Raw genomic sequence first — 23,696 nt, forward strand, 5'->3', positions numbered from 1 at the left:
CACTATGGAAGCTTATATAAATTCCAAAACAGCAAAAGGTCTTTTGCCACCTGGAGGTACAGTGGTCACTGCCAGGGCAATGGCTAATGACTCCTTTCCCAGAGGCCTTGGCAAGCTGAACCCATGCTAGCTACCAGTCTCTTAGACTCAGAGACTCACCAAGAGAGAACTCACTCGGTGCAATCTCAACTGATTAGTATCACAGCATTGATAAAAAGTCACAATGCCAGAGTATGACTTGACAATGAGAAATATATCTGTTCCACAGACAGACTTGCTGTGTCTAGACAATCAGGGGGTTTCTGGTCATCACCAGGGCAAGGCCTCTGGCACACTAAAGCGACCTGACCAAGTGACCTGCAGGTTCACGTTTCTCTTTAGCAGTTCATCCATCCAGTCAGGTTTTACTCAAGACGATAGGCCAGGAAGCCATTTGGTCCTTAAATATCTCTACTCTGAAGTTATTGCCCTTAAGGCTGTGGTCTTGTTTGCTTTTTATCACCCTAGACTGAATGATTATATTATTGAACAAAAGACAGAAGTGCACTTTAAAATATTTAGTTCACTTAAATGTTTCCATGTTTATAAAAGAAATATTTCAACATTTGTGTTCTGTTCAATAAAGAAAATTAATTGTTATAACCCTGTAAAAAAAAACTCTCTCTGCTCTGCTCCACCATGCGTTGACCTTGGTGTTTTTCTCTTGGGGAGCTGCCATTTAAAAAATTGCTTATCATATTCACATTGCAGGGGAGAGGAATGCCTCACCATGGCCTCTAAGAAATGGTAATAAGTCTCACAGAAGGACTAGGACCAGGAGGACTGGAGTGTTTAGGCAAGGGTTCATGAAGAAACATGAACTTGAGTTGGCTTTGAGAGACTCAAGGGACTTCTACAGAGTGCAACAAGGGAATTTTAATGGGAAAAGGAACAGACAAAAGTAGGAACAGGCATGTGACTGGGCATCCTGGGGAGCTGCTCTGGCTGGAAAGAGGGCTGAAGGGACAGCAGAAAAGGTACATATAGGAAATGAGGTTGGGTTGGTATGGTAGAGTCAGGATTACCAGCAAATTAAATCACTGTTGTTGTCAGCCCTGCCTATTGGGAAAAGTAACAAACCATTCTGTTATTGCACAAAAGGCAGGCAGGCAAGCCAGCTCCAGAAGGACTGTCAATACCGAGTGCTTTAGAAACGCTGACATGGGCTTTGGCTGCAGTGATCTGACTGAACCTATTTCCCCAATGCCTTACATGATGGGGAAGAAAGTTGCTAAGTAAATCTAATGAATCAACAAGATCACACTTTTATCTTTTAGCCGTGTCCTTTCTTCCAGGGTGACTGATCGCTCACGAGGTGGAGATCACACATCCCTCATAATTCCAGTCAACAAGGAAAGAAATCAGTGGTAGGACGGGAATGACTGGTGTCAAACTGACATAGTTTTGAGTTGAAGATATTTTACTGTCAAGTCGACTCTGGCCTTCTTAAACCTCTCAAAACAGTCTAAAGGCTCATTATCTGGCATCAGTTCCACAGAGATCTCCTGCAAGGGGGGTTCCTTTAAAAGTCTCTGGCATATACTTTGTAGGAAAAGCACAAAGCATATCTCAGTCCTTGTGACTAAAAAGGAATATTGAGTAGTAAGAAGTGGGAGAGAGGCTTTGATTTTCAGTTTGTGGATACTGAATCTAAAGACAGACTATCCTCTGGAAGCCTGAACTAATTGTTGTCCTTACCTCAATGAGACAGAAAACTGCAATCAACGCCATCACTGCTCCTGCCACTGTTGATGCCAAGATGACTTTGATGTGATGGTCATGCCCTAGAACTTCTTTTGTGAACTGAAAAAATAATGGAAAATGACTTTTTAGAAACAAAGAGGTGGAAAGGATGAAAGCTAACTATTCTAAAATCTCATTATTTCAGGCAGGTAACATAAATGTTTTTGAAGAACGTACCAAATCTAATGCTAATGATAAATCAGCATTTTCTTGGTTCATCTTGGGTGTTAGGTCCCCTCCTCATCTACACCAGCAATTGTGGCATCATTGTCTGAATGAGCACAGTGGGAGATCACTGTCTTCCCCAAAGTCCAAAGCCAAGACAAGACATAGACTAGGGGCCGCGGCCACGGTCTTCCTGCCGGGGTGCTTCAATGCCATGTCCTAAACTGACTAACAGGCTGCGGGCCACGTTTTGGGAGTTATCCTCACCTCCTGGAACTCCTGCTCTTTCTGTTCACTCTGCACTTCTGGACTCTCATTGATGTAGTTTTCTGTTTCCCACTGGTCTGTATCCCAGTCTGCCCTGGGCTCCTTTGCTTCTTGCTGCTCACTGAGAAGCTTCATCAGGAGGCCAGTTTGGGAGATGAGCCTGGCACAGGCCGGTTTCAGGTGGGTCTCCGAGCAGCCCATTTTCAAAGTCCAGATAACATGAGAAATGAGCCTTCTCACATCACTGTTGGTGATGAGGGACCGCAGCTGCTCGTTTAGCTGAGCTTCGAGGTGGTCACCTGGAGATGAGCTCCCTGGGAAAGGGAAGGCTGTGGACGTGGAGGGAATGTCAGTGCCCACATTGTCGTGTTCCTGCTGTGTTTCCTTGCTGAGTTTGCGAGTTGGCATAAAGTTGTCTACAGTCACCGCAGAATCTGCAGGGGAACCCTTCTTATGGGCAGTGACTTCAGGGGTAGGTTCTTCTGGAGCAGTAGGGTTTTCTGTAGAAGGATCCAAAAGAGAAAATGGTTCCAGAAAAGGATTTTCCTGAGAAGTCAGTTCTGATGATGAAAAAGCCTCTTGTGAAGGGGAGTTCATATGGCTCATTGCAGCGAATGGAGGCTTGTTCACAACCATCGGGCTATTGTGTGAATCTTTATTGCTGAACTGTCTACTCATTTTGGCCTTGCGTATTTTGTGAACCACATCCCACCATGTTTCAGGAAAGAGGTACTTTTCTCTGAAATGTGAGGTTGGTTGAGAAGCCTTCATATTTCTAATTTTAGCACTTGCAGCTTCTAAAACAAAAATACTGTCAGCTAGGTCTTTTGATTTTGATGTAATCTCAGGTAGAGATTTTGGGGTATTGGAAGCAGAAGGGCTGCCCATCAAGTACTGGAGAGAAGGGACGGCTGCCTCCTGTTCCCATTGGAATGAAGACTCTGTGTTGAAGGAGCTTCCTGCGGTCTCCCTGGGGGGCTGCTCCACGTGAGGCTCCTCCAGCGCCCATGGGGATGGCATCGTGAGCCCTTTTTCTTCGGCTGTGCTCTCGGCAAGGGGCTGGGCCCTCTGCTTCCTGTTGATGCCAGCCTTCCTCACTTGTGTGAGTTGCCTCTTACGTATGCCCTTTGGGCCCTTGTTGACCACCTTCATACTCCGCAGCCTCTTCCCTACACTCTGAATCTCTGGTGGGCTGTTTTCTTGTAATTGGGCAGTTTCCAATTTTTTGGCGGAGATTTGGTGTTGAAACTTGGGACCCAGAAGTTTGGAATGTAGAAGCATGGCATGTAAAATATCTTCCGGAACAGAGATTTTTCCCCATTTATTTTTGTCAGCGGAAGTGCTGGATCCAGGTGGAAGAGAAGTGTTCTCTGCGTTGTTTTGCAAATGCCCCACAGGTTGATGTCCTCCTTGTAAGTTTGAAAGAAGTTTTTTAATGAATTGTAATAACGCTAATTCTGCACCTTCCAGATATCCATCAGAGAAATAAGGTAATACGTAGTTTAGTGCACTAACAACACTTTCCTGGCTAAAGTCTGCTTGCTCGCTTTTGAAGGCTGACAAACTGATGGCATTTTTGTCTGCGGCCACCTTCTCTGGCTCGATAGTCAGCTCAGGGCTGCTACTCTTCTTCCGGGATAGTAATGCCTTCATGAACGACCCTTCTGGGTTCCCTATAGATGTTTCACCATCTATGAAAAAGAAGAGATTGCTTTTCATCTTACTACGCTGATGGACAGTGACTGCAATGGGGTTGGGGGTAGGGGAGGGACTTGATACTATGGGTGAATGTTGAAACCACAATGTTGGTCATGTGAAACCTTCATAAGATTGTATATCAATGAAGCCTCAATGTTAAAAAAAGGACAGACTTTTGATAGAAAGGCTTTTGATAATGTAAGACTGATAAGACAGCTTTTTGTCAGTCCACAGCTATCTATCCCAGTCAAATAAATTGGGAATCAGCAAACATTTGAGGTTCGAATAGGAGAAAAATAAACACAAACTTAAACCTTTGGTCGGCAACAACAAAAGGAGAGGAATGTGTCTTTTGAAGAAACAGCTTCCTGCTAGGAACACTCCATAGTGCAAAATACACCGTGCAGGATTATTCCATTGGTCCCTGAGGGCCAATTGTCTGTGCTCAAGAGAAGCCAAGGCTAGAAGACAAATGCTCCCCCTCAGCTAGATTCTCTGCAGATCTAACACTGACTCCTCACGTTCACATACCCCATCCTGTAGTGCTTCACATGCAAAGGGAGTGTGAAGCTTTCTCTCTTAACCTCTGCAGTGTGTTCCTGTTCTTGCTACCATCACAGATACCACACCACCACCCACTGCAAACAAGTTCCCTTCTGCATATGCCCTTCTCCACCTACCCAGCTATTCCTTTGCTTGGTCCCTGCTTCCATATATCCCAGCCCCCATAAGAGAAGGCTCTATACAGGGGAAAAAAAACAAAAACAAAAAAACACCATGTCTACCCTGGCTCTGCTTAAATTTGAGCAGGGATCTGGGGTGTGGGTTAAGAGAGCTGTCAGGTTGTTATGTCAATGTGGAATATTCAATAAACCAATGGAATAATACTGAGGTCCTAAAATGCAAAAGGGAAAAAAAAGAAAACTTTTTCAGATGCCTGCTTTGCTTTCATTTAATTTCATTTCTAGTATTTCCAGCTCTACTTGGGTAACCATCTAAGGCTTCTGACTACGTGAAGGTCAAGGGCAGCTGCACAAGTTCACTGGCCAGCTGGGTTTATTTTCCAGAAGAAGTACAAGTATTTTTGGTGGTGGTGCTGAGGGTCAGAGGGGGAGGTAAGGGTCGTGACGAAGGAGGAGCATGCGCTCGCAGAGAGCTCCAAGCTGAAGCTAGCTGACCTGAGCACTAGGCTACAATATATAACATTTGGATCTCATTTTTCCTCACCTATAAAAGTAGAATGAAAATGCCTCTTTTGTCCATCTTTAGTGGGAGAAGGGAGTGATATAACAGCCAAAAAAAAATTTTTTTAAATAAGCAACGTTGTATTTATACAAGAAGCAAAGTATTATTTATGATGTGCCCCAGATCATTTTATGATGTGCCCCAGAGACCAGTATCCAAGTTATCTGGGCATGAAAGCACATTTTGGAAGTCATCAGGTTAGTGCCAATAAACCCTACTCTATAGAAAAATACTTAAAAGCACCTGAGTGTTTTGGGAATAGAAAGGCTTGAGTTCAGAGCAAATTTAGAGTTGGACAGTCTAAGAACAGAAGAGCCTTCCCATCCATTAGGAGGGCTGAGCAGCAGCTTCTGGTTAAAGAACCAGAAACTCTTAGGTTCCAAAGAAAACTTTTATTAAATAGCACCACTTGTACTCTTCTGTAAAAATTGCAAAAACAAAATAAAGAAAATATATATCTATACTTATCCTACAAGACAAAGGGCACATGAGACCTAATGCATATAAAATCAGTTTGTGAACTGTAATACGTGTGTAAGTTCTCATTCAGGGGTTAAGCACCAGGCAGAGAGCACAGCACACAGGATGTGGCCACTAGTGTTCATTCTTTCCCCTCCCATTCCTTTCTCTTGTTCCTTTAAGTATGTGGATTGCGGTCACTGTTAGCTTAATAATGTAACTGAGAATCTGACTTTTAACAAAGGAGTAGTTCTTGGAAATGTAGGGAGTTGAACTCTTAATGAATTAATAAAAATAATGCAATTAATACCATTAGTTTGAAAATTAACAGTTAAAACATAAATAAAACTTATCATCGGGTAATGGTAACTCACCACAATATGTGGTGCTTGTCAGACATTCACTGTCACAATGCAGCTTGACTGTGTTGCAGAAGACCTCAATATTATTCTTAAATTGGCAGAGGCAGCAGGCCATACGGCGAGGTAAAATCCTATAAATTGAAACACAGAGAATTCAATCAGTGGTAAAGGAGGTACTTGACTGGGTAGAAGAGGCAGGCCCAGGCCACCCACAGGGCTGTGCAAAAGGAGTTCTTGGCACATATGGCCTGTGAGGTTGGCTAGGGATGAGTTGGCCAACTGCTGTTCTTGAATACTGTAAATAAACAGGAGGACAGAGATGCCTCACAGTAGGGTAAGAATGGAAGTGGGTATCGTAGGCCTAGAATAAAGCTGATAGGGATTAGAACTGGGTGACACTGATCTGTTAAAAATAAATGATATAATTGAGACAACTGAGGAAATTTGAATATCAGCTCTTCATTAGATAACATTATGCATAGGAATTTCACTTCTTCAGTGTGTTTTTAGTATTTTAAGTATATAGGGAAATGATTTGGATACCCAGCGAGGAAAGCATGTAGCTGACAAGAGAGGGACTGGCTGGCAGATGCGGTGGGACGTTGAGGAAGACGAGGCTAGAGCAGGGGCCAGTAGATCTGACGGTGAGGGGAAGACAGTCAATTCTCAGCTGACCTGACAAAATTGGCGAGAGCAGACTGCTAAAGGCAGGGGCCTTTCCCATAGTAATCTTGTGTAAGGCCATCAGATAGCCTTAGCATAATACCAAATTTCTGTTAGCTTGATATATTGGAGGGGGATGGCACAATTTAAGGTGCAGTAAGTTGTGTAATAAATTGTGAAAAGCCGTACAGAAACATTTTTTTAAACATACAAAGATAGAAAATGAAATTTGACCCTTCACATTGTATGTGAAAACAAAGTAATAAAAATGGATCATAGACCTAAATTAATTAACCAACAAGTATTCAACTTATTAAAAGAAAACATAGGAGAAAAATCTTTGTGACTTTGGATCTGGCAATGGGTTCCCAGACAAAGATTTCTTAGATAAGACACAAAAAAGGCACAAACCCTATAAGAAAAACTACTAAATTAGAGCTAATCAAAATTCAAAAATTAAAGACTTCTGGTCTTCAGAGATACTTTTAATAGAATGAAGACAGGCTATAACCTGAGAGAGGATATTTGCTGAACACATATCTGAGAGAAAGGACTTTTTCCAGAATATATAAAGCACTCTTAAAACTCAACAGTAAGATAAATATCCAATTAAAAAATAGATTTGAACAGACATGTCATTAAAGAAGATGTCTGCACATGTATAGACAACATCATCAGAGATTAGAGATCTATTAGAGAAATGCAAACTAAAACCACAATGAGACACAACCACACACCTCCAAGAAAGGCTAACATTTTTTTAAAACTGAATATAAGGATGAGGTGAAGATGTGGGGCAACTGCCAACTCAGTATACTGCTTTCTGGGATGCAAAATGGTGCAGCTACTTTAGAAAACAGCTCAGCAGTTTCTTCAAAAGTTAAATACATAACTAGCATATGATGCTTCAAAAACATGTTCACACAAAGACCTGCATATGAATGTTTGTCATACCTTTTTATAGCCAGAACTAGAAATAACTCAAATGTTCATTAATTAATGACTGCTACGGAACTCTACTCAGCGATAAAAGGGAGGGACAGCTGTGACAACATGGATGACCCGCAAAAAGATTATGCTAAGTAAAAAGAGCCAAACACAAAAGGTTACATGCGATATGAGTTCACTGATAAGACCTTCTGGAAAAGGCAAAAACTGCCAGGATGAAAATCAGACTGGTGGTGGCCCGGGGCTGGTGGTGGGAGGAGGGATTTGCCTGCAAAGGGCCATGAGGGGCCTTTTTGGAGTCACAGGGCTTCTGCATTTCAAATGGTGGTGGTTACATAACTATACATTTGTCAAAATTCATCAAACTGTACACTTAGAAAGCGAATTTTATTACATGAAAATCATATTCAATAAGCCTGACTTAATAAAAATAATGAAACTTAAAAAAATCAAGTAAGTGAAAATAAATATAAGAAAAATCAACTTAACAGTTTTTCTAACTTGGGGCTCATCATGACGATGCTCTCCACTGTTTTAAGTGTCACTTGGGTTTTTCCCATGTCTCTGAAGGAAAAAGCACAAACGTTTATGATACAAACCCAAAGACAAAAACTCTATACTTAAAAAGATACTTAATGACACATTATTACTTCAGTTTTGGCTTCTTTGTCTAGCCAGCCCCAGTTTACTTGCCACAGATAATAATTCCAGAGAGAAATTACTGAAGAAATTTAAATTTATTTGCATCATCAAATTAATGACCTTGGCCCTGAACACTACGATCTTGTTGTCATCACCCTGCTTCTCATTCTCACCTGCACCCACCACTCTAGAGTATTTACTTTTTAAAAATACACCTTATTCCTCCTTGCTTTCTGGGATAAATTATGTTTCTACACGCATCTACACATCCCATATCTTTGCGCATTCTTCAGCGCCACTCTCTTTCTCTGATAGCTTGTCTTGCACATATACATTCTTTCTTAATCCTTTCTTTGCCCAAAACTCTTATTTCAATAACCCAGTTAAAATATAAATGATTCCTTTTTAGCCAAAATGCAAAATACTAAATCTTTGATGAAAGTAAAGGAGCAGAAATCATCTCATAAGCCATGAGATTGTTGCAATACTTACAAATATTTTAATGCTCTCAATTTGAAAAAATAAGAATCTTCAACAGTTGTCAGAAGATTATGACTGAGATTTCTGAAAAAATACAATAGAATTAAAATTATCTGCATTTCATGAAACATATTCTTTTTTTTGTTTTTTTGGTATGGGACTTAAAGGTTAAAAGAAGAAACTCTTATATGTCTTTACCTATAAATCACACTTAGAGTCTGTAAAGCACTCTTGCTTTGGGAACTACCTATCTAGATCTCTGGATGATAAAGGGGAGAAGAGAAAGAGGAAAAACACAGAAAAAAGTGGAAAGCAAAAACTTTTCAGATTGAGAATCCCACAAAGTGTCTACGCTGGGGGGAAATCCCGTTGCTCTGAAGGAAATGGTATTCCTAGGTCCTCCATAATTCAAGGTGCTTTTCTTTCAGTTCTGGAAATCAAAACAGTTCCACAGTTTAAACCTTGCTGTGACAGCAGGACCAGTTCCTTGGTTTTGGATCCAAAGAGACAGGGATAAACCTGAGAGGAGGTGGTAAAACCCTTACTCCCGTCACAGCCTTGGCTACACTGCACGCAATCACCTGTTGACTTGTCAGTCTCCTGGATTGTCAGCTCCTTGAGGGCAGGGACGACACTTTACTGTCAGTGTCACTCCTTGTCTGACATGGTCCCTGGTGTTTACTAGGTATTTAATAAATGTTTTTGAATAAATAAATAACATTTTGCTTACGCATCAATAAAATGAACAAATTCAATTTTGATGCAAATTTGTATTCCAAAATGCTGAGATTTTCTTCTCAATTCTTTAAAACAAACAACAGACCAAAAAAAAAAAACAGGAAGGAAAACTCTTCTTGTAAATTAACATTAATCAAGAATCATTAGTGCATTTTGCAGAATATTATTGTCACAACTAAATCTATTGGGCTGCCAGGCATTCTGTGATCAGCTTTTCACATTTAATCCTCACAATAACCCTCTGTGCTACATATTATTATTATTGCTACCCCATTTTACAAGTGAGGAAATTGAAGTAAAGAGAGGTTATATAACTTGTCCTAAATCATCAAGCTAGTACTAAGAAGCAGAACTGAAATCTGAACTCAGTTCTCGTTCCAAAGCCTGGGTTTAACTTGTATGGGGGAAAGGGATTTAAGACAGCTTTTACTTTAACCTCAATTTTGAGAGCACTAAATATACAAATAGCTTTTCAAATTTGATTTACCTACCTGGGAAACCTCTACCAGAATTACATTTTCTCTTTTTATTCCTTTTCCCTAATCACCTCCCATGCTTAAATATCTACTTAGCCTGTCGTCATTAAGACTTTAGAGATTTAAAACCATGTTGCAGGAGAATCAGTGAAAATGATGAAGTAAGGACATCTGAAAATTTATCCTATAAAGGAAAAACAACAAAATCTAGCAAGAAATGGTCAAACCAGCTTTTTCAGAACTCTGGATATTTAATCAGTGGACTTACAGCAATGTGGGGAGCATTTATTCAAGAAAAACATTAATTTCTCTACAAACAGGGAGATCTGTGCTGCTTTAACTTCTCCTAGACCTTTGCTCTCCATCCAGTGGTAGCTTTGAAAAACAGCCCGAGGTCCTTCACAGCCTCCTTCCCAAAGACTTGTCTCCGTGTTACTGTCTGGTGGTGCCCTGGAGGACCTTACCAGAAAGGCTTGTCTTTGACCTGACTGGGAGCTGCCAAGTGCTAAAAGCCTCTCCTCAGAGGGCATTTTTAAAAACAATTACAGGCAAATGGTTTAATATGGTAGGTGTGGGAGGCAGTGGACAAAAAATAGTTGAACCAAAAAGCTTAAAAAGACAAGCTGAGGGAGGAGATGTTCATAGGGACTTTGAAAGGCTCCAACACATTCCTGGGGAAACTGGAAGCCCATGAGACATATTTCTGAGAATCTAGAAAAAAACCATCAGCACTAATCAATGAGTTCAGCAGGGTTGTGGAACACAACATCAGTAAGCAAAAATTAGCTGTATTTCTGTACACTAGCAGTAAACAATCCAAAAATGAAATTGAGAAAACAATTCCAAATATAATAGCATCACAAAGAATAAGTCTTAGGAAAATTTTAGCCAAAGAAGTGCATGATTCATACACTGAAACCTATGAAACACAGGGATTTGCCTGTGTCACAGACAACTTGGCTGTGCCACAGAGCATTCAAGCAAAAGGGAGGAAAACCCCCATTCTTTATTGGATAGTCAGGAAAGAAAGTACAATGGAATGAGGCTACAGCAATATATTTTCTTTATGACTATTTTGCATAAGACAACTTAACACAAACATCTTTTTCCATACCTCAAAGGTTCCTACTGCTCACACATAATTCACGTCAGGGCTAAACACTGTTTGAAAGGTATTTTTCTGGGTGACTCGGGAGAGAAGATCCCTGTGGCAAGTTTTCAGAATTTCTTTCATTTAAAAGAAGCTGATGGCTGACACCAGTTGCTCCCTGGAGAACTTTGTGCTAAACCTAGTTCTTTCAGCGCTGTGTTCCAAGAGCAGGAAAGAGTTAGGTTCAGAAGCGGAACTGTGAGGCCCACCCACTATGGAGAGCGTCACAGTCGTGGATCCCTGTGACAATGCAGACGTGGGTGTTACATGATGGAGTGTGGTTGTTGCCTGTGCAAAAGATCAGGAAAGCATAGCCTGCCATGTATGACTCAGACATGTCTCTTGGCCCCTCTGTACCTTAGTTTCCTCATTGGAAAAAAAATGGATCTTACAAATTTTTCAGAGCTCATACTGAGCTTACCCCCAGCTAACTAGTAACTGTATCATGTTTTTACACATATTCATCGTGTATTCAACTTACATTGTGTGTAAGAACTGCATTCCATGCCAGGCCTGAAATGTTCCAAAGCTCAGTTCTGCAATTAGATTGCAGCCAAGATTTCTACAAGAAAAAGAAGAAAGAATTATTTCAGAACATTTATCCTTTGGCAGGGATTCTAACCCGTATATGATGAAACATAACCTCAATACTTCCTCGTACACTAAAGAAATCGCACTATGGAAGATATTTGTTTTGTTTTTAATATTTGTATGAAAAAATAGATTGTATATCAAGTATACTTGTATAAAAAAGAGAAAGATGGAATAGTAATTGACATCTTCTTGTTTTTTTCCTGTTATCAGTGGTATTATTACAGAAAATACAAATAAAATACATAAAATATATTTTTATGAAATATTTATACTTTCATGTTTGTACATGTATTGCTAGATACAAAGGAATAAGTGCCCAGAACACTTGTCTAAGTGATCTTTAATTCTCTAGAAAAGGATTCCATGACTGCACTGCTGACATCTTGGGCTGGATAATCCTTGTTGTGGGTGCTGTTCTGGGCACTGTAGGCTGTTGAGCAGCATCTCCGGGCTCTGCCCCACAGATGCCAGCAGCATAACTACAGTCTGACAACCAAAATGTGTCCAGACACAGCTTAGTATCGCCTGGGGAGAAAATCACCCTACTTGAGAACCCCTGCTCTAGAATGAGTTACTCTGATCCATATGGTAATTCTTACACTAGTGTTTCCTAGAGACAAAAAGGATGTGGCCACATAATTTTAGTAGCTCTCCATTTAAAAGATTTCAATATAAGAGGTTTACAATTAAGTTTATAAAAATTCCAAACATAATTAAATTGTATTTGTAACTTACATAAACTGCAGAAAAGGTAGTGATTCGAATGTGCGTCTTTCAATACCCTGTATTTTATTGCAGGATAAATCTCTGGGAAAAGGAAAAAGAAAAATATTGTCTCAGTCATCAGATATCTAATTAGTAGAGATAACTAGTAGAGGTTAGAATAATCACATTGAATAAGTAGCTCTTATCTAAACTCTAAACCCTAGAAATTATTATGTGAACCTTCCAGAGCTCCTATCCCTGCCCTCACCCAAGTCTCACTTTCATTATCTTCATAAATAAAATACACAACCATAAATCTTGAGAGATTGTTGAGATAATCCTTCCTGACAGCAGAAGGACTGATTAGATCAACTTTTGTGGTCTTATCAAATTCCATAGTAGGAGCTAAAAAGCTTTTATCTCCATATATAATTTCCAATATTGAAAAGAATATTCTCACATTTGCTAACCTTCCTGGTTTTATTCTTTCTAGGCCATTTCAGCACCAGAAAAAATAAGAGATGCTCTTTCACAAAATTTGAAAGGAAGTTACACCTCTAAATATAATTACTTTGAACTAATTCAGAATTATACTTTCTATTATTTTAACGGAAGTTCACTTTTGGTTTCCATTGCTATAATAGTCCATGAATTTAACTGCTTCAGTTGTACAGTGGTGGGACAACAAAAAACAACAACATGGTATTGGATTTTTATTTTAAATCACTCACTCTTGACTATTACAGGTGACTCTCTTATTTCTATTGGTTCAGGCTTAATCCCTCACTTTTCACCTAGATGCGTATTAACTCTTCTGAAGGGTATGCCTGCCTCTGGTTCACTCCTTTCTAATCGGTCCTGCACAAAGTCACCACATTAACTCTCCATGAGTGGTTCTCAAACACCAGCATCGCCTGGGAATTTATCGAAGATGTAAATTCTCAGCCCTACTCGGGACCAACTGAATCAGTAACTGTGGGGTGGGTGCTTGGGCTGTGAGAAGCCCTCCAAGTGATCTTCCAGCAGGCTGAAGTTTGTCCTAGAGTGCTGCCGAGATAGCATGACAGCTTGTTCCCCTCGGTTTGGCCTTCGAAGCCCCAGAAGGTCTCGCCCTAACACCCGATGTACTCTATAGGACAAGCTATTTTTCCCTTGTGCTGCCTTTCTGCCACTCTTCTTTGCAAACTTATTCTTCCCGAGATGTCTGCCTGACGATACCCAAAAGCCCCTCAAGCTGCTGCTCTAACAGCGTTGCTCTTGTAGCATCTTTTTTTCTAACTTAAAGTCTTTTTCCCCTCTTTTGTACTCCCCGAACAATTCATACCTCTCACTGCCCACATCCATTTCCTCTTTTTAATATAGTTATTTTTACACCCCATTTCCTCTGAGTATAAACTCCCTTAAAGTATGGACAAGGTCTTACTTACCTGCATTGTCTACCATGTTTAAAACTGATACATGGACATAAACTCAAATATTTATAAAATGAATGAAGAGCTGGGGAGTAGCAGAAAAGGGATCATTTAAAACTAAAAGGCTTTTCAAATACCTTCCTCTTCCGCACCTCTTCAGCACTTTGTCATTCATTCAGTGCTTATACATGGTGGTTTGAGCTGGCAAGTGCATTTCCCCTGTGAGATCATGAGTTTCTAGAAGAGTAGGAACCCTGTCTAACCCACTTTTGTGCCTGTAATACGAGACACAGTGGTTGTCATATTCTTTTTTGCCTTTTTATTGATTGGTATTTTTTTAAGTAATGACAATACTTATGATAATGAAATATTTAGCTTGCAAAACATTTTGCAATAGAAGTAATGAAGGGCCTAATCCACTGAGCAGTTATCTCATTTGTGTTTGGAAGGTTTGGAGCTCAGATCGCAGAGGTACCTAAGAAGATCAATACAAAAGTGTCCCTTGTGGCTTGAAAGGTTTGAAAACTCAAAGGACTATTTTTATTGTCATGTAAGACCCTTTATATCTGACTCCCTTAGGTTTCTATATTTGCAAGAAGAATCTTTTTGCAAAAGAGCACTATTAATTAGCGTAATAAGGATGACATATATAGTTCTGCATGCAAAAGACAAAGAATAAACATTGACCTTTTATAGCAACATAGTATCTCCTTAATTCTAAACAAAAAGAAGTACTATGTAGGCATTAGTTCCTTGACAATGAGACTGGAGAGATTTTTAGTTGGTAATTAGAGAAGTTAGGGCCATTTCTGATATGCTTATTTAGTGTAAATGTAGACATTTCCAACTATATCAGTTTCTCACCATATCAAACATCTGTTTTTAATATTGGTATAACAATTCCTGCATTGAAATCCTAAACACCAGTCTCTTCTCTGGGTAGCTATAATCTTGATAATGTTGTTTACATAATTCATCTACTTAAGTACTTAATATTTCAATGTTAATTTAGATTAAATTATAAAAATATTCTGGGTTGATGGCATTCAAGTTAATATAAGTATTCTATATTTTCTTGTCTTTTAGGTGACAATATGGTTACCTTTAATTCCTCTCATCTCACTAAACCAACTTTCACAAATCTTTTCTGTAAAGGCTCGAAAGTAAGTATTTCAGGCTTTTCAGGCTACATAGAGTCTCTGTTGCATGTTTTTCTTTCTTTCTTTTCTTTTCTCCTTTTACAGCCCTCCTTTAACAAAAGGGCTGTATAAAAACGGACCATGGGCTGGATTTGATCTATAGGCCATAAACTAAATGTTAATATAAACAGAGGGCATAGAACACTTACATACCAAGGCTCCTATGGGTGTCTGTAATTGCTCAGACCTCAATACCACTTTTCCTCTGTAATTGAAGGGTTTTTCTATCTATAGCTTGTCCATATAATTAAAAAATTGAAAACACATAGGAGGTATTTAATGCTAGAAAGCGGCTAGTGCCCTCCCTACACAGACTTACAAAATTATAAATTTTTATTGTTGGGAGAAATTATAGGAATTGTCTAATTTAAACCCCTTATTTATGTTATAGATAATATAACTAAAAGCTCCTAAATAAGTGTGAGTATCTAACTTACAAATACTGGAGGGATAGCAGGCCTTCAAATGAGTCCTTATGTAATTCATTGAACTGATTGTCACTGAGAATTCTGAAAAATGGAAAGGTTACTTCTGAATCAAATGCAAAATAATTACAATTATTTACGTATAGGACAAATTTCTACATGTGGCGGAGACCTGAATAACGATAATGGTACCACGTTAACACCCTAGTTCTTACTAATTTAGGGATGGTGATCTCTGCTCTGTTTCCATTCAGATCTTTCTTGTCATGTCCTCCTCTGTGTCCCTCTCTCTCCCTCACACACACACACACACGCACAACTATCCATCCACTCTTCACACCAAAATGTGTATTTAATACCTAATCTCTTGATCCCCAAGTCTCTTTCAGAACCCAACTGTGGGTGGCAACATCATCAGCGGAACTGCCATCTCCTGAACCTTAGTATGGGAGCCCCACACAGAACTATGTCAAGGCTACAAGTGAAGCTGTTCAATTATCCTCCCATTGAAAATATTGTTTCGGGGAACTAAAAAGTGCATTAAGATGTGCATCCAGTTTAATACAGCAGCAGACTCACAGACTCTGAGAAGGGACTAGTGGTTACTAAAGGGGAGGGGTGGGGAAGGCTGGGTGGGGAGGGACGGAGAAGGGGATTGAGGGGTACTATGATTGCTACACATGGTATGTGGGAGTCACAGGGAAGACAGTGTAGCACACAGAAGACAAGTAGTGACTCTCTGGCATCTGACTACGCTGATGGACAGTGACTTCAATGGGGTATGGGGGTACTTGATAATATGGGTGAATGTAGTAAACAATGTTTTTCATGTGAAATCTTCATAAGAGTGTATATCAATGATACCCTAATTAAAAAAAGTTAAAATGTTCATGTTAATAATTATAAATCAAATACCCATGTAACACCATTCATGTCAAGAACACTGCCAGCATCCCAGAAGCCCTCAGTGTGCCCCTTTCCCATCACAAACTGCTCCCTGACCCACTAGAGGTAACCACTGTCCTGACTTTTTAACTCATCTCCCTGCTTTTGGAATGTGGTCTTACCTTTGATGTGTCAGCCATAAACAACATAGTGAAGTCTTGCCTCTTCTTGAACGTAGTATATAAATGGAATCATATTATATATGTATTATTTTCTACATTGTTTCTTGCATTCAACCTTACCTTGCAAATTCATTCTATCCTCAGGTGCAGCTGAGGTTGGTTCACTTTAAGGCCTACTGTTACATGCTTGGCTATATGTGCCTACTGAGTACTTGAAAGTGGCTAGTGTGACTGAGAAGCTGAAGTTCAATTTAATTAATTTTAACTATTTTAAAAGTTAAATTCAAAATTGATATTTGATACAGTTATTGGAAAACATTTCAGTATTTTGCAATAACCTGGCCATATGATGCTATTTTTCCAACTGTAAATTTTATGATATCTAAAGAGAGATCAAGTAACTTCTGATAAAAATCTTGCAACTAAACTGAGATTTTAAAGACTTAATATGGGAAAAAGAATATGAATGCATAAATTTCATACCAAGTGCATGTAGAAATTATAATATTTTGGATATTTTAAAGACAGTATGAAAAAAATGTAGACCATCTTAACACTGTATATAATGATTACATATTGAAATATTATTATTTTGGACATAAAGGTTAAATAAAAAGCATTCACATTACATCTGTTTCTGTTTACTTTTATTTTTTAAGTGGCTACCAGAAAATTAAAGATTACTTATGTGCCTTGCATTATGTTTCTAAAGAATAATATTCCATTGTATAACTATGCTAGACTTTATTTATTCACTCTACTGTTGGGGGATATCAAGATTTTTCTAGCTTTCATTACTACAATCAATGCTGCTTTAAACTATCTTATACTTGTATTTTGATATGCATTTGCCTGAGTTTCCCTAGGATCCAGTAGGGGTACAAAACTGTTCTCCTAAGGAGTTGTGCTATTTCAAATTGGCAAATGGGTAAATGCCAAGTCTCTACCCCTCCAACCACAGGCAAAATCCTTAAGAATGATGGAAAAGACATGATTTAAAAATCCACAACCTTACCTCAAAGTGTGGGAGTAGCTCCACACATGCTTCCCTACCAGACATGGCCTGGAATTACCCAGAGTGATGAGTTGAAATGCTGCTGCAGGAGCAGGGGCAGCACGTGGCCGCATATCCTTCCTCCTCAGGCCAGAGAGCAAAGGGCATCTTCCTCCAGGTAGGAGCATCGGTGCTCAACGGGCCAGGGGCCTAGAACCTGGGGGAAGGGTGTGCGCTCTGTCTAGCCACCGGAAGCCAATTCCCACCTCCTCTGACTTTCAGGGACTCCTTTAGGAACAACAGCCCCAGTAGCTCATGTCACCTCTGTCCAAGAGCCAGTAAACACAAGCAGGAGAATCTCAACTCAAAGATGAACTACACTCAGGAATGATCAAATGACAAAGAAAGCCAGCTCCGTTACGGACAGAAAACAAAAGCAAGTGAGCTGATAGCCAATGAACCAGAGTGAAGAGAGGAAGCACGAGGGGACTTTAGAATGGCATAACTGATATCCTGAGTCAGATAGTGCATCTGTGAAAAAGAATCAACTCAGGATTACATGAATGAAAAGTGTTATTATTAACAATAAAAAACCCTCAATATATGCACCTTTGAAGAATCAATTAGAAAACAGAGATCCTACCAATGATTTCTCCAGAATGCAGAATGAAGGGAATGGGAATAATCCACAGACAAGCCTGACACCTGAGTTTGCCCAAGAATGTTCACACCTTTGCTTCACCTAGTCCCACAGGAAAGACAACATGCCTGGCAGGATGGTTTGCACCCATTTCTGAACACCTGATGAGCAGGAGAGTATACAGCCAGTGTCTCCCAGAGTGGAGTAAGGGAGTGATAGGAGATCCACTACAGAAGAAAGTCTTTAAGATTTCAAAAGCAAATTTCCCTTCCCTGGGAATCACCTTCCTGGGAGGTAATATTAACAGTTTTACGTCCTTCAAGCACCTTGGGAATCCAAGAACATGCTATGTTGCTTTGTGAACTATTTCCACCAAGTTCTGCATATAAACATTCTGCTTTCCCTCACAGGGTCTGTTAGTCACCTATATTAATTCCACCTCATAGAGTAATTCCTTTCTCATAGCTTAAAACAATTCAATTACTACAACCTGGAAACTCTGCATCTGAAAACAAGGGCAATCTCTGTTATACAGTGGTTCATAATACACAGAATATAGTCACATACATTTAAAAGGATCCCAAGACAAAAAATTTTCATTCCCACAAAGAACTCCTGGAGCCCTGAGAATGCCTCAAAGACCCTGACCTCGCCTGGAAATTCACCACATTACAAGGAACAGCAGCGGTGGCCAGAATGTGTGAAGGGGGAATGGTCACCAGGTGATGCTATGACTGTTCTCCCATCTCTGTCAGGTAATGGTTTTCTATTTCCATGGAAATGATCCAAAGAGAAAAAAACAAATCAATATGTCCAACACTGTTTATAGTAACCCTTTTCATAACAATAGACAGTTGGAAAAAGCTCTACCTCCCCCCATATCACATAACAAAACTTATGTGTACACTGTTGATGATATACCAAAAGGTCATGGGAAATGATGGTATATGAAAAAAATCAGGACAAATATGAAAGTTGTATACTAATTCTAACTTTAAAAATCATAAATACTGACAAGGTTTCAGTAGGAACAGGAAAGATATGGAGGCGGAAACTCAGCTGGTTATGGCAGTGTCTTCTCTGATTGGCTGATGCCTTTGTCAGACTGTTTGGTTCAGGAGAGAATATCATGGTAAGACAGGGAGTAACTAAAGAGTCTGTATTTTCAATTAATGGGATTTGTTTTGGTGAAAGTTGTTTGGATGACATGATAGTAAAAAAATTTTTAATTACCCTAATAAATTCAACTTTAAAGGAAAGTTTAGACTGAGAATGAGTGTCATCAAAAAATTACCCCAAAAAGGGGCTTCACATAAGCAACAACCTGGAATAAAACATACTAATCTGTAGAACTCCAAATATTTTTTGACTAAAGCAAAAAAAAATGTAGCTCTATAGGGAATCAGAGTTAAGGGGGATCTAAAATTTTCTTACACAATGAAAACATCAAAACCAGGTATGAACTAACATTAGAGAAACATTCATGTTTAACTTCTGATCAGACTTCCTTTCCCTAAAGCGATCTTCTGAATTTTGCAATATTCATTCTTGATTCTACATTACTGGTAATTATCCTTCTCCCCACCTCTGTAACTTCTAGGAAATTGACAGGACACAGAGGTTTTTTTTTTTTTGGCTTAACTATACATACATGCCAACAGTATACATACATGCCATTCTGGAATTTATTTACCCACCTTCCCCTGCTTGCTTTCTCTCCAAAGCATTTATCATTACTTGAAATTATACCTATCTATTGTAGTTAATCTATTTATTTTTATATTACATATTTGTAAATCCCTTCAGAACTGGGATGTTTGGTCATTTGTTCTTGTATCCCTGGTACATAAAACAGTTCTTGGCACATAGTAGATGCTCTGTAAATATTTGTTAAATGAATTCAAGGTGACAGGTACTGATTTTCAGATAAACTACCCCCTTTACTTAAAGCAAATCATTCCTTTATTATCATGTGCATAAGTACAACTTTACAGGAAAAAGAAATGTCTTTTTCATTTGCACTTGTGACTCAATCTTTTGAGACAAGAACCCTCTGAGAATTTCCTAAGAGCTATGAACCCTTTTCCTAGAAAACTTCACTTTCTTGAATATATGCAAAAGCATGCATGCAATTTCCATGCACAGGTCTGTGAACAGAATGGCTTGGATGCAGGGTACAAACCTGAATGGGAAATCATGTCTGTCTCTATTTTCAAAAACCTCTAAATTGGCGTTTCGTTCCATCATGACTGTAGGCAACAAACCACAACAGAGTAGCAGTATAGCTCATCTGACCCCCAGTAGAAATCAGATATGTTCGTATCATGTCTTTGTTGCAGACATCTCAAAATTACTTTCTTCTCATCACTACCTTGATATGATAATAATTACCACTTACAATAAATACCACTACATATAATAATTACCATTATCATAACTACCTCTACATATTGTTAATGTAAGAAAAGCAGATTTATTCCCATATCACTAGTAACTATTCTTTAAGAGTATTTCAATGTAATTGGTTTTCTTTGTTTTCATATGTATTTAACCTATTATACATTTAAAAACATCTCTTCATAGGTAGGCTTCTGTCCATCGCCAAATAGATACATGGAAAACAAAAGGTTAAGAGATCCTGCCCTTGGGACCATTGACTTCAATTAGGAACCTCTGTCTTACCAAGTATAAATCTAAAACTGACTTGGAAATCTTCTAACCTCACCAGACTCATGTTATATTATATAAACTCTACAACACATGCTATTTAAAAATTAATGTTTAAACTTCAGTTTATTTAAAAAAATATATATATATATATAATACATATTTATATGGCTCAAACTTCCAAAGGTATAATGTACACAATCCAAAACATTTTTCCTACCCCTGCCCCTCAGCCGACCCTCACACTCGACTCTCTACTCCCCAGTAGGAACTAATGCTATTTACTTCTAGTGTCAAGTTACTTTCATTTTTCTTAGAAGTCTGGGAAATAAAATCTCCATGTCATATATTATCATGAGAAATATACACTTTATATAATATTTAAGAAATTCATAAATTAAAAAGAAACAACTATCTGGTTCTAGCATTTTTTTCCTTATGAATAAGATATCCTATGAAGGGGGATCTGTTTTAGATGATCATAATCCCTATTTTTAGATTACTATGACTGTCATGTCTTTTAATATTAATTCATAGGTCATGTCGAACAAATGATTAATGATCCAGAAGTCTTGAAAAATGCCAGTTACTTACTTTGAATATAAGTATTTTTCCCAAATTACTTGTATCTAAACTGACTTTTCTACAAATCAATAAAAAAAATTATAGACAACAAAAAAACAGGCAAAGAACAGACAATTCTGAGAATACAAATGTTTGGTAGGCATATAATGATATTTAAATTCCCAAGTAATCAGGAAAATTCAAATTCAGATGGGGCCCCTCTTAGTCACCCACCAATCACACATCAGCCAAAAAAATACCCAGTGGTAGAGGGTGTAGAAAAATGAAGCTGTCATGGCCTGTTGATTAGAGTATAAATTGGCACAACCGTTTTTAGGGCAATTCAAATTTTCTATCTATATAGTCTTAATCCCAAAAATTCTACTTCTAGATATCTCTTTTACAGAGATACTTGCTCATGTTGACAAAGATGCGAGTACAAGGATATTCATTGGAGCGATGCATGTGACAAGAAAACAACATAATCTTAACATCCAGCAATTAATGAAGAATTAACTGTGATAAAACTATACCATAAAATATTATGTTGGAGTTTAAATAAATGGGGTAGCCTTCTATGCAGTGGGAAGAAATCTAAATTGTATCAAAAAGTGAAAGAATTCAGTCATAGGATGTTACCCTTCATGTAGAAAAGCTAAGAAAATCACGCAACAAACCTATTTTGCTATCTGTAAATCCTTACGTAGACAAATGCATGGACAAAGGTCTGGAAGGATATACACTAAATTCATAGTAGTGGTTACCTCAGGGGTGGGGGATTAGGGCACAAGGAGGGTTTTCACTCTTCCTGTTATTTCATTTTTATATATTGAGAGTATAATCGTGTGTTCCTTGCATACTGGCAAGTAAGTTTAAGTTGACTCTTAAAGAGAATCCACCAACTTTAGTTTTTAAAATAAACAGAATTGCAATCAGTAGAGGTCGATTTGAGATATGGAGAGGAAATACCTTTTCTCAGAACTACTGACCTCAAAACTCTGGACCAAGAAACATCTTATAATGCAGTTAGTTTTTCGTGTTCATATTTGGAGAGAATATACTCACAGTTTCTCAACCCAAGTGTATGACTTCCATGTATTTTCATCCACGTAAGAAATAGAGTTTCCTCGGAAATTTCTGTGAAGAAACACAGTTCATATCCTTGAATAGGTAGGAAAAGAATGAACAGAATAAGCAAAAGAATCATGGCAACCTTATCATGGCAACCAGGGGAATATTCAAATGCAGAAAATACCAGCTTTCTAGTGTCCACAGCCATCAGCTTCCCAGTTTGCACAGCTAATAAAGATACAACACGGGGCACAAACAACAAGGCATCTCCTCAGAACCTGAACTTCCTATCTGTCCAACTTCTTGGGCAGATAATGCCAGTTAATTACCTTGAAAGTAAGTATTTTTTCCTAAAATCACATAGGTATGTCCAATGACTCCTTCCAAAGAGAAAATGATAAACAATTAAGCAGAAAAAATGGCAAAAATTTATCATCAACAATAAATATAAAGAAACACTGTGCCAGGTAATACCAAAGATTTGGCTCAGTGCCCACTGTTGAGATCTCTCCAGCTGTTAGAAGAAGGGCAATTAAAATTTAGAAGGACTAAAATGGAAAGATCTCTCAGAGACAGTGCCGAGGGAAACGCCCAAATCACCGAGCAAGGAGTAATGTACTATCTCCCTGGGGGGAAGTGCAAAGGGAAGAGACTGGAAGGCAGGACACACACCAAAATGGTAACAGGTGTTATCTTATGGGCGGTAGGGAGGGTGGAGCGGGATTTCCACATTTTATCCTATATACTTCTGTGCCTTTTTCCTTTTTTTAAACATGGAGAATGTATCCATAAACTGCATGTGTTTAAAAGAAGCTGTTAAATGCTTGAGGTTCAGTTTCAACCACTACCTCTCTGGGTGATTTGAACCTTTCCCTTTAGCTTCTCTTCCCTCAGCAACAAGTTCCCTATTTTTCAGGGCAGTCAGAAATAGGTCAGATACCTGTCTGCTCCCCTGCCCAGTGGAAATTCCCACTCAACCAGAAGCCTTCTGCGTGCCTTACGCTCACCAATAAAAGGCACCTTCAACTGAACTGTCTTCTGCAAACGGGCTCTGCTTCCCAGCTGCTGTACTTCCCCCTGTTCTACCACCATCACTCTCCTCATCACCCAGGACAGAAACTTTAGAGTCAGATTTGATTTTTCTCTTTTCCTACACATCCCACCTTCCAGTTCTAGTTGGTCACTTAGGAAATCCTACTGACTCTTCCTTTGTCTCTCTTCCTTTGTGCTCTCAGGATTTTCTTTGTACTCCCAGCACAACCATTCTGATTCAGACCCTTTTC

At 38.9% G+C, this 23,696-nt stretch overlaps 1 protein-coding gene across 3 annotated transcripts in view; it reads right to left on the reverse strand.

The window, feature by feature from the left end:
• The window catches only part of LOC140849094 (leucine-rich repeat-containing protein 37A-like), a 45,582-nt gene that overhangs the window by 6,438 nt on the left and 15,448 nt on the right, over positions 1-23,696 (reverse strand). For 2 of the 3 annotated variants that reach the window (XR_012130659.1, XM_073235341.1), the window contains 9 exons: positions 22,408-22,479; positions 15,423-15,494; positions 12,405-12,476; positions 11,557-11,637; positions 8,724-8,795; positions 8,079-8,153; positions 5,991-6,109; positions 2,215-3,905; positions 1,738-1,842 (listed from right to left, as the gene is read on the reverse strand). Coding sequence is in view for 2 of the 3 variants with exons in the window: in XM_073235341.1 (XP_073091442.1) it covers positions 1,738-1,842; positions 2,215-3,905; positions 5,991-6,109; positions 8,079-8,153; positions 8,724-8,795; positions 11,557-11,637; positions 12,405-12,476; positions 15,423-15,494; positions 22,408-22,479 (2,359 nt within the window). In the remaining variant the exon portion in view is untranslated. The remainder of the gene's footprint in view (positions 1-1,737; positions 1,843-2,214; positions 3,906-5,990; positions 6,110-8,078; positions 8,154-8,723; positions 8,796-11,556; positions 11,638-12,404; positions 12,477-15,422; positions 15,495-22,407; positions 22,480-23,696) is intronic. The other variant, XM_073235340.1, reaches the window with a different exon arrangement.

The sequence above is a fragment of the Manis javanica genome, chromosome 4 (genome assembly GCF_040802235.1).
Source record: "Manis javanica isolate MJ-LG chromosome 4, MJ_LKY, whole genome shotgun sequence".
NCBI lineage: Eukaryota > Metazoa > Chordata > Mammalia > Pholidota > Manidae > Manis > Manis javanica.